Source organism: Capricornis sumatraensis, chromosome 4 (genome assembly GCF_032405125.1).
Source record: "Capricornis sumatraensis isolate serow.1 chromosome 4, serow.2, whole genome shotgun sequence".
Classification (NCBI taxonomy): Eukaryota; Metazoa; Chordata; class Mammalia; order Artiodactyla; family Bovidae; genus Capricornis; species Capricornis sumatraensis.
In genome coordinates, this window is record NC_091072.1 from 69,427,016 (window position 1) to 69,439,028 (window position 12,013).

The window sequence follows — 12,013 nt, forward strand, 5'->3', positions numbered from 1 at the left end:
ACCTGTAGTGGAAGCACAGAGTCTTAACCACTGGACCACCAGGGAAGTCCCCGGCCAAGGTTAGATTTATTTTGTGTTCACTATTTCTGCCAGTAGCACACATATCTATTTGATAACTGTATATATGTTCATAAGAAGCCCATGGAACTTTATAATCTCCAGTAAAGTTACGAGCAACTACCCTCAGGTAGTCCAGGACTGCTATGCTATGCACTGCTAACTAGGAGTTCTTAAGCACTTTCAACCACTTGCATATGATTTGCTAACATGTCAGGGTGGGCAGAGCAAAGATAAACAGAGGGATCGAAACAGCAGAATTTTAACGAAGGGTCTCAATGTCTCAATGGTCAGCCTCCCTATAGCTGTAGTTCGAATATTATCTGAATGACAAATCAAATGCCAGATGTTATTTTCTAATATTCTACATGTACTGTTTCTAGTATTCTGCATGTATTGTTATCCATCATAAATATATTTAAGGAAGCAAAAAAGAAATTACAGATGTACCTTCTCCAAATGGTTAAAGTGTAAAAAGTTAAAAACCAAAAATTAAATAGTTTTAACCTTCTTAAAATGAGGCGGAGAGCTAGCTAGCTGAGGCATTATATAATTAACTGTGTTCTTTACAGTTAACGTGGTAAGCGCAGAAAATCTGGGTCGTAGATACTGATTTACACTAAAGCAGTAGTAGCTAGGCACTGAATAAAACCAGTGGATTCCACACATGATGAACACCAATGCTTAAGAACACTACCATCAACAAACTATGTCTAACAGAGTCTAATCGAAAAAAAATCATGTCCAAATGTCCTAAAAGCTAGCTTTTATAATCTTAAACACATTAATTAATATTATGAGTACTATGTAAATAGGATGTTTTATTGAGCTGTTATTTTATGATTTAGCTGCTGTTTCGAATCCTATTTGGGGTATCTCTGAGTTTAAAAGCACAACAAATATATTTTGACTTCTGAAAGGACAATTAAAATCAAAATGGTCACACAACATAAAAATTATGAAATATATACACATATAGAAATACCCTGAAAGCTACATGTGAATCGCTGAGAAGTGGCCCCTCTTTTTCGATGTAATTTATGCTTGAATCTCCAGCAATTAGGTGTACGTTTCCTTCCATGCCCTCTCCTGAGCTCTGACAGGCTGTGCTTTCTCCAGGATTCAAAGCTTTTGCAAGAGTGTCAAATGCCCTATAAGGAGACATTAGAAGCTGTGAGCTTGGCCAATCTCCACAATAAAATGAGAATTCTATATAAAATTTGGAAATTAAGATTTAGGCCTTAAAAACTGTTTAGAAAATAGAACTTTGGTATATCACTAAGCATTCTATATCAGTGTTGTCTCTGACTCACTCTCCAAAAGTAACAAATTAAACTTCAAATGTATAGTATGAAAAACTTTATTATTAATATATTTTACTAGAGAATGTCTTTTTAAAAAACTTACATGATTTAAGGGGAGAAAAATTCTTACGCTTCCTTTTACAAGTTAAATATTTGATACAACAAGGTATCAGGCCATTTATTTTACATACAGAAGTTATTTAGAAGAACAAGGGCAAGAACTTAAGTTGACTTTATTTTACACAACACAAAGTTAGGTTTTTAATTTTATTTTAAAATGCAGAGAATACTCTAAACTTATGATAACACAGCTATATCTGAACTATAAGAATCTGAGATTAGGACGGCAAATAATTAATATTAGCAAATAACTAGTCAAAATAGCTCCCTGTATTTTTCAGTGAGAGCGCTTCCACAGTTCTTTAAAACCTCATGTTCAACAAAGTACTTAGTGAGATTCTTAAATGCAGTTCCCTCGAACAGCGTCTGAAAAAAGCCTGAAAAAAGCTGGTTTCTACGTATTAATAGCGAAAGAATGAAAAGTAGAATTCTGATACAAGTTTCCTGAAGTGTAAACTTAAAACTATAATGGATTCAACCCAATTTTTAAAACCTATTTTCATCACCAGAAATTGGTGGAGGAAATGAAAAATGACTGCCTAGTAAGATATATGTTAAACTTTAAATACACAGAATATAAAATCTGGCAACTAAAACATCTGAAAAATCAGACCCAAATTATCATCTTTATTGGAAAAAAAAAAACAAAAAACTCCTGAATTTTATGGCTACATTTCTAATCTTATCATATTTACTTATTGCTCATTATTTACAATGTAACCTGCTGGACATCATTTTATAGTGAATAGAATTTTTCAATGAAAATTTACTTATGACTTAAATTTTCTAAGTTTAATAGAAATAATTGGTTTTTGAAACTTCTGTAAATAATATTTAACCTAACAGTATTTTTTAAGAGATACTAAAGGACAATTGGCAAAGGGACACATGATCAAAACAGATCTTACCTTGAAACATCACCGTTAGTCTGCATTTCTTGATGAAATTCACACAAAGAGGTATAAGAAGTATCACCATTGCTTAAGCTTTCAATCATAGACACTTCATTACTATTTGGAGCAGGATCTTTAGTTTTTCCAAGGTTTGCTAATGATGTAACCACACTGGCCAATGTACTTAAATCTCCCTGACATGATACAGCCTTTAAAAAAAAAAATTGAAATTCTGCAAATTGGTATCAGTTAACATTTCAATCTTAAATATCTAATTCTAGAATGTGAAATGCCAAAAGAAAAGTATATAAAAATAAATGAAATCTAGAAAGTAAAATCAAAGAGCTCTGAGCTTTTGGAAACTTGAGGGAACAAGTTTAAAAATATCAGGCACATTTCCTGGGAAATATTAATATTTACACAGGTGACTTTAAACTAAAAATTGTACATAATGGCTATCTGTCCACATAACAATTGCTTTCTTTTATTAAAAAGGTACTTCCTGCCCCAGGTCTTAGCTGTGGCATGTGGTATCTAATTCCCTGACCAGGGATCGAACCAGGACTACCAGGCAAATCCTGTAACAGTTGCCTTCCCTATAAAAGGATATTAAATTAGATGAGCTTTCAAGATCTTCCAGCATTAAAATTTTGATATTGCTGTAATTTCCAAAACTTATTATGCAAACCTGAAAGTTGCATAGGATAAAATTAATGTTTTATTAAGGAATAGAGAAAAAAAAGAAAAGTGGAAAAGTGTATTACTGAACAGACTTCCAGGATGCCAAGTTTTACCAGCCACTGTGTTAAATGTGTTAAACATCAAGTTGGAAAGTCCCTCTACATTATTTAAGAGACTGGGCTTTTGTTATATATTGCATGTTTTCCTATCTGTCACCAGTTTTTATTTTTGTTAATGTGTACATTCTTTATGCATGAAGTAGCCACAATTCTTTTATGAGAAAATCTGCTCAACTCTCTGACTACCCAGAAATATAATCTGTACAGAAAAAGCAGATAGATGGTTGATTTTTCTTCCTTTTATTTATCAATTTTAGAGCAATGAATCAATGCCCAAGCAACTTATGATGAAAGGTGAATTCTGAGTATCATTTTAAATTCATATTTTTATATATTTTACTCATTAGTCATTCTTTCATAAATGCTCAAATCATTCCACCCTCATCAAATGAAAGGCTCTTCACTTGCCTTCTATGACTTCTGACAGGTCCACAGATATTTAAAATTTTTCATTATATCTTTATGGTTTTTTAGTGATAATGATTAGTTCTAAGAGAATACACGTTTCCTTGAATTTTTCTATATCAATTCTTTAGTTTATGTGAAACTGATTTCAGTGAATACATAGACAAAATAGTTTCTGTGCTCTCCCCAAACTAAAGAATGGTCCCAGAATTATGTACTGAGCAATCCACCAGTTACTGAGTTTCTTACATGACTGCAACCTTTGTATGTATTTTATGTAATCCACACAACATTCCTGTGAAATTGGAATCACTGTCCCTGTATTACTGATAAGAAGAATTACTCATTGTCACTTTAGCAGTAAGCAGTAGAGGCAGGAAGGAAAGTCAGATCAGTCTGACAGGAAAGCCTGTGCTCCTAACCCCTGCTCCTGCCTTCATATATACATGTAAAAGGAGCTGACATTTTTAGGTGTTTTAATTTTCAACTAAAACATTTATATATTCTCTTCCATTTCATAACATGTCTATCTAGACAGGTGCTTAATGTGGAAAGGACTTACATTGTAGCTTGACAGCTTTGGGACCATTTGTCAGAAACTAACCAAACAAGGTTATTAACACAATTTAATATAAAGACATTTAGAGAAGTACAGTGTCTGGGCAAGTATTACAAAAATTTTCAACAAATCTTAGTTCTCTTCCTTCCCTAAAGAAGTTAATATGTCAATGAAGTTGTAACTACCATTCTAAGCACAAATCATGTAGATAAGGCTAAGTGAAGTCTTGAATGTAATTCCAAAATATATGGTAACATACCAAATCTCCATAATTAATAACAATATGCTAAAGGCCAACCTGTAAGGCAGACACTCTTATTATCACTTATTTTATAGATGAGGAAGGACACTGAAGCACTAAGGTCAAATATCTTGCCCAAGGTTATGCAGCTAGTAAGTGGCAGATGAAATTTGATTCCAGAGCACAAGAATTAAGATTGCCTTAAAGTATCAAACAAAAACTAACAACACAAATCTGGCCATATACAGAATAAATAATCTCATAGGGCATATGAAACCAGATTACATTATAGGTTAAGAGAAACATCAGCTAACAGGCTCTCTGAAATCTGCCTTCAGGAACAATGTTTGTTTTCAGTTCTTATAAGGGGCTTTCAAACACTACGGAATTTCACATGCTCGATCTAAACAAGCAAATTTTTTTCCTTTCAGACCTCTTGCTCAATAAAGAGCTGCTCCAAATCTCTAAGGGGACCCAGATGACTTGGATACATAGCATGAGAGCTCATGCAATTCTGTTCCTACTCTTGATTCAAGTCAGTGTTTTAAGTGAGGTGCGTGAAGAATTTCTCTTCACCTGAAATATTTTACATATCAACATTTTAACACTAAAAAGTTTGTAGGAGAACACAAAAGGAATATAAAGAATTTTATACTTATTATACATTTCTATATCTGAGGACTTTTAAGATGAAAGAAACCCAGAAGACTTTTCCACATTGAAGCTATAGTTGGTTCCAGTGGAAAAATGAACATTTCTACTGATAAAATTAATTTATCAGGACTCACAAAACAGAGGCTGCTCCAGTGACCTGGCCCATTTCACACCACACTTATGGCAGAAAGCAAAGAACTAAAGAGCCTCTTGATGAAAATGAAAGGGGAGAGTGAAAAAGTTGGCTTAAAGCTCAACATTCAGAAAACTAAGATCATGGAATCTGGTCCCATCACTTCATGGCCAATAGATAGGGAAACAATGAACACAGTGACAGACTTTATTTTTTGGGCTCCAAAATCACTGCAGATGGTGACTACAGCCATGAAATATAAAGACACTTGCTCCTTGGAAGAAAAGCTATGACCAACCTAGACAGCATATTAAAAAGCAGAGACATTACTTTGCCAACAAAGGTTTCGTCTAGTCAGAGCTATGGTTTTTCCAGTAGTCATGTATGGATGTGCGAGTTGGACTATAAAGCAAGCTCAGAGCCAAAGAACTGATGCTTTTGAACTGTGGTGTTGGAGAAGACTCTTGAGAGTCCCTTGGACTGCAAGGAGATCCCACCAGTTCATCCTAAAGGAAATCAGTCCTGAATATTCATTGGAAGGACTCTTGCTGAAGCTCCAATACTTTGGCCACCTGATGCGAAGAACTGACTCATTGGAAAAGACCCTCATGCTGAGAAAGACTGAAGGTGGGAAAAGAAGGGGACGACAGAGGATGAGATGGTTGGATGGAGTCACCAACTCAATGGACATGAGTTTGAGTAAGCTCCGGGAGTTGGTGATGAACAGGGAGGCCTGGCATGCTGTAGTCCATGGGGTTGCAAAGATCCAGACACTTTAGTCAGACACTTCAGTTCAGTTTCAGACTGAACTGCAACTTGAGTCAGTTTGCACTTAAAGGAAACATCTGTCAAAGAAACCTATCATACACCAGTAATAATCCTCTAGCTCCAGCTTTAGTGAGCTCACCTCACCCTAGACAGCAGGACCCGAGAACATTACAGGGAAGCCCAAACTCTGGGCCCATCCCAACCTCTGTTTCCTTTTTGCTGCTTCAAATCCTCTATAAAACTAACTCTTGTCTAAAATTCCTCCACTAGAGTGCTCCACTGCTTATCAGCACTGTAATCTGCTCATCTTATTTTCCCTTAAATAAGGAACACTGAACTCATTACCAAATTTTTTTAGTTTTGTTATTTGATACTACCAGTTGATAATTTTCATTAAAATAAAAACAAAAATCTGTAACCCGAAATATTTAGGACCAAATCAATTGGACAAACTGATGGAGGAGAAAAGGGAAAACTTTTATGAGCTTAAGCAATTTTAAGCTTTAAATTAATTGTACTAAACACACCTTATCTGGTGTCATCAGCATAGTTGACTCAGTTTTTATTCCAGATTGATGAATATTCACAAACATTCCTGAATCTAAAAGTCCTGCTGACCTGTAACAAATAAGTACAAATTTTAGCCTTCGTTTCACTAGGAAGACAAAAAATGACCTCCTACTTAATATATGTTGCTGTTTTCTTTTTTTTACTATACCTTGCAGTTTCACTATCTGTTACAAAAGTTGGAGTTGCGGCTAACGGGCTTCGAAGGTCTTTTCGAATGTAGATTTTTTCTGTTGAAGCAGCACAGTTGGAAGATTTTTCTCTGGATACTTCAATGGGTTTTCTTTCACACTGAACAGCTACAAAAATGTGCCAAATTTATATCACAATGCAGAATTTATAAGCAATTATAAATGCAAGCTCTAGGTCAGCAATGTTGTTATGGGAGACATGGTTACCATAACTCTAAAGATAACCATCAATCTTTAGAAATTATTTTTCAAGTTCAACGAAGTTGCTTCAAATAGTAAAACTGGCCACTGTGCATCTCTCTTGTTCTCTTTTCTCTCCCTGCCCTAGTTGTGGCAGAAATGCAGAATTCCTACTTTTTAAAAGTTCACTGTGAAGAAGGAAAACCTGAAGTTAGGAGTCCTTTACATATCTAATATACCTAAGAGTATTAAAAAATAAAGTATTTAAACAACTGAAGACAATACTGACAGTGAACCACAAAAAGACCCAAGTCAAATCTTTTTTTAATTAACGGCAGGGAGTTTTTTTTAAATTTTTTGGTTTTTCAATTTGTACAGGGCAAGGAGATTTTTGAGCAGCAACTCAATTGCTTAGTTTTTATTTATAAAATAGAGGTTAATAAAAAAAATAGAGGTAATAAATTTTATGGCCTTCCCTGGTAAAGCTCAGATGGTAAAGAATCCGCCTGAAATGTGGGAGACCTGGGTTTGATCCCTGGGTTGGGAAGAGCCCTTGGAGAAGGGAATGGCTAACCATTCCAGTATTCTGGCCTGGAGAATCCATGGACAGAGAGGAGCCTGGAGGGCTACTGTCCATGGAGTTGGATGTGACTGAGCAACTTTCAATAAATTTTACAGCAATTTTATTTCATGATACTTAGGAGACAGTATACTGAAGTTGTTAAATGTACGTTTTCTGAGAAAGACAAAACTGCCAAGATGCAAATCCAAGTTCTGCCACTTATTAGTTATGTGACCTTGGGCAAGTTTCTAAATTTCCTCTGTTCACACAAATGTAAAATGGCTAACAGTAGTATCTACTGACAATTCTGATGTGAGAACAAATAAGTTAACTTATATGCTATATACAGAGTAAAGCACAATGAGAGCTCAATCAAAACTAAGGTAATGACACAAGCTAGTACTGTCATTACCTTATTAACCACTTTAGTATTAATAGTTTGGTGAAAAACTAAACTGGTATCTAATTACCTTTTTTTAAAAAAATTATTATTACCAGATCCAAACTAAAATTACATGCCTGGCATTATAGGCATTCAGTTAAGATCTGTTGAACATATAAAAAATACACATTCACATCTTTCTATATTTTTGTTGGAAAACTTTAAATTAAAAACCATATATATTTGACATATTTTAACGAGTAATTTCTAGGAGTTTGCCTGAATTCTTAAAAGTATTTTCTCCTTAAAAGCTAATACATACAGTCTTGTTTCATTCCAAACGCAATACACCTTTGTAACCTGCAGTATTGACAGCGATTTCGATGGTGTTTATTAATAATACAGTCCTTTGATCCTCGACATGAATAAACTAAATTTTTTCGGATACTTCTTTTAAAAAATCCTTTGCAGCCTTCACAAGTTACTGCTCCATAATGACGCCCTAGAAACAAATGTTCAAGAAAATACAAAAGTCACATGTTTTCAGAACTGAAATGAAGTAGGCCCGCCCACATCTATCCTTAAAGCATGAGCTGAAACTGAGATTTCTGAATTTATGACATGATTTTTTTTTTTTTACGAACTACCAGAGAATGACACAAACAATTCTCTGATAAAATATACTACACAATATGAGATTTTAAATATTGTAAAGTACTTTCAACAATGACATGGAAAATTTGGGAAAGAGAAGAAACAAAATCACCCATAACCCATGATATAAAAACTACTTTCACTTCTGAGATCACTTACAAAGTACAATTCTATTATGTACTATTTAAGGGTTTCCCTGCTGGCTCAGTGGTAAAGAAAAGTGAAGTCGCTCAGTCGTGTCCGACTCTTTGTGACCCGTGGACTGTAGCCCACCAAGCTCCTCCGTCCATGGGATTCTCCAGGCAAGAAAACTGGAGTGGGTTGCCATTTCCTTCTCCACCTACCAATGCAGAAGACGCAGGTTTGATGCCCAGGTTGAGAAGATCCCTTGGAGTAGGAAATGGCAACCTACTCTAGTATTCTTGCCTGGGACATCCCATGGACAGAGGAACCTGGAGGGCTATAGTCCATGGGGTCCAAAGAGCTGGACATGACTTAGCAACTTAACAACAAAAATATACTTTATAAAGCTATTTTATTCTGAAAACTATGCTCTAAAAAAAGGATATAATGTCAGTTAGTATTTGAAATCTAATCATCCTTCCTCATAGTGAGTCCCATCTTTAAATTTCTGGAGAAATCTGTTACACTTTGATAAACTTATCAATTTTCACAAACCATATCCTTCGCATAAAAACTATTAACAAACTGAACATACTCCAGGAAAAGCTCTAGTACAAGTTTTGTAATGAAGCTATGGGAAAGATAAAAATGATGAAGGAAAACAAGCTGGGCCCTTAAACTTATCTCACTGGTACTTTTGAATATGTATGAATAAATATGGGTATGTATTTCTGGGCATGAAGGAACAATGGCCAGAACTAAAATGGTATAAACCTGAGTACTAAAAACAGGCTTGGAGAAATGTCTGCTCAACTATGCAGAGCATTTCATCAGGGTTCACCAGAGCTTTTCCACTGCAGTAATCTATTACTCTGTATTCCTAGAATGAGAACAGGGCTCAAAAGGTAGATTAATAATCTAATGTTACATGTTATTAAGGATCACAACTAATTTTTAAGCAAAACTTTTGACAAAACTGGTTTCACATTCAGAAAAATTTCCACATGTTCAGTTTACTTTCAAAAAAGTGAAACTGCCTTTCATAATTCTTTGAAATATGCATTTTATGTCATTGCAAGATCACATTAAACTGCAGTGAAATAAAAAACCTTCAGGTGAATAAAAAGCTCTGGGGGAAAATCAGTTAAATTTCATAGGCTACAAATATGAACCATAAAAACAACAGGTTCCTTTATTTTACTTTTTACTTTCAGTAGAAGAAATGCAGTAGGTAAGGCAGTTATTCTAACAACACAACAAGTATAGCAGGTTATTTGTAGTATTACCTGATGCTTTGTCTCCACATACTACGCAAAGATCAAAAACCTTATTTGGTCCTTGTTCTGAGGAAGAATTATCTGTTAAGAACTAAAGAAACCCCCCCAAACAAACAAACAAACAAGAAAACAATAATTTGTTGTTACTCAGTAATACTCTTATGTAAAAAATTAAAAGAACTTTCATATTACTTTTTGCTTTCTTTTTTGTAAGTTACTCTGAAACTTTGAACTCTATTATTATGCATGTATCAATTAAACTATTCTTAATTTTCTTTACATAAAGATTAAAATTTCAATGTTATAAAAAGTACAGACAGAAATAATACCTTTTTGGTTTGTTCCATAACAATTCATTAAAGTAAAAAGGGTCTTAAACACACAAATACATGAGTATATTTTTCACTGTATCTCACCCATAAAGTATTCACTATTCATACAGATCACATCAAATTACTGTAGAAATTATCTGTCCTATTGTGACATTTGTTTTTGAATAACTCAGAACATTTCCCCATAGAATGATATGACTAAAATAAACTATAATAGTATAAAAAGAGAAATCTAATTTTTTTTAATATAAAAAGGTTATGAAGAAAAAAGAAATCTGTTGAAGCATTTACTTTAACTATGGAACATGAACGATGTACAAAGGTATAAACTTTTCATTCAGCTGTCTAAGGACTGGGTTAGGTGCAGAGGTTGAGAACATGGACTCTGGAGTCTGTTAATGACAGCAAATTATTAGGGACTAGATGGAGTGGCCTTGGGCAAATTACTAAATCTCTTTAAACTATATTAAGAGCTCATCACTAGGTACAGCTAATATAATACAAAGAAATACTAGTTTCTTCTTTTAGGTTTATCCTTCAGTCTGTCATTTTCTTTCAATCTTTTGAAATGTGAACAAATTAAATTCAAGCTTCAAAATGGTAAAAACCTACCCCTGCTTTAAAACAGCTCACAAAATAATCCTCTACTTTGACTCTTTTCCTTCTCTGAGGGGTGTGAATGCCTTCATGAACAATTCTGATTTTAAAAACTTTAAATAGTCATTAAAAGAGCTGTCCCAGGGCATTCCTTGGTGGTCCAGTGGTTAGCACTCTGCGCTTTCACTGCTGAGGGTCTGGGTTTGACCCCTGGTTGAGTAACTAAGATCCTGCATGCCATGCAGCAGGGCCAAAAAAATTTTTCAAAAATAAAATAGCTGTCCCTTACTATGTTATAGTAGCATAATTTCCTCTTATATCGCCATAAAAATCAGTCTTCAATGAAAACTTAAAAACAATTTCTGGTATTAGATATCCTTTGAAAACATCTCTGACAAACATCTATCTTTTTTTAAATAGCATATCTACTGCAAACAGTGCTAATCTTTTATTTGTTAATTTCCTAAGGGTGGAAGAGACACTGAGGTTAATGGGCCTGCCCACATTCCATCTTAGGTCACTAGAACAGAAATCAAATCTTGGCCTAGGGGAATTCCATCCTATACCTGTTTCTCTTTCATTGCTCTTAGAGATGCAAAGTACTGATATTATTTTTATTTTTTAAATAAAGAAAACCTTTGAAAAAGATTAACTTCAAAGAAATCTGATATACACCTTTTCAGCCAACTGATGTCACCAGTCATAAATATGATGATAGGAAGTACCCTTGGAATGATGTGATGAAAACGGCACTTAACGTCTGCTAACTACTCCCCCAAACCCACAACCCCAGTCTAACCATGAAGAAAACATCAGACCAAGTCCCACAATAAGGCAATTTATAATATACCTGACCAGCATAACTTAAAACTATCAAAGTCACCAAATATAAGGAGTCACAGATAAGAGGAGTCAAAGGAAACGCAACAAATGTACTATAATTTGGTATCCTGGAACAGACAGACGTTAGGTAAGAATTAGGGAAAGCTATGGAATTTAGCTAATGTATAAATACTACCAGTTCATTATTTATAATAAATATATCACACTAATGTAGAATGTTAATAAGTAATTGTGTGTTGGGCGATTATATGGGAACTCTCTATACTAAATGCTCAGTATTTCTGTAAATACAAAACTGTTCTTAAGAAAATCAAGCCTGTTTATGAAAAAAAAATAAAGAAATTAGGGTATAGATAATGCCATACATTTTT

The 12,013-nt window shown here is 34.3% G+C and overlaps 1 protein-coding gene across 2 annotated transcripts in view; it reads right to left on the bottom strand.

Moving 5' to 3' along the window:
- The window catches only part of NR2C1 (nuclear receptor subfamily 2 group C member 1), a 40,230-nt gene that overhangs the window by 13,672 nt on the left and 14,545 nt on the right, over nucleotides 1-12,013 (bottom strand). The window contains exons 4-9 of one of the 2 annotated variants that reach the window (XM_068969992.1): nucleotides 9,880-9,961; nucleotides 8,139-8,318; nucleotides 6,653-6,800; nucleotides 6,462-6,552; nucleotides 2,390-2,583; nucleotides 1,055-1,208 (exon numbers count right to left, since the gene is read on the bottom strand). In XM_068969992.1, the coding sequence (XP_068826093.1) occupies nucleotides 1,055-1,208; nucleotides 2,390-2,583; nucleotides 6,462-6,552; nucleotides 6,653-6,800; nucleotides 8,139-8,318; nucleotides 9,880-9,961 (849 nt within the window). Of the gene's footprint in view, nucleotides 1-1,042; nucleotides 1,209-2,389; nucleotides 2,584-6,461; nucleotides 6,553-6,652; nucleotides 6,801-8,138; nucleotides 8,319-9,879; nucleotides 9,962-12,013 lie in introns of both variants that reach the window. The other variant, XM_068969991.1, reaches the window with a different exon arrangement.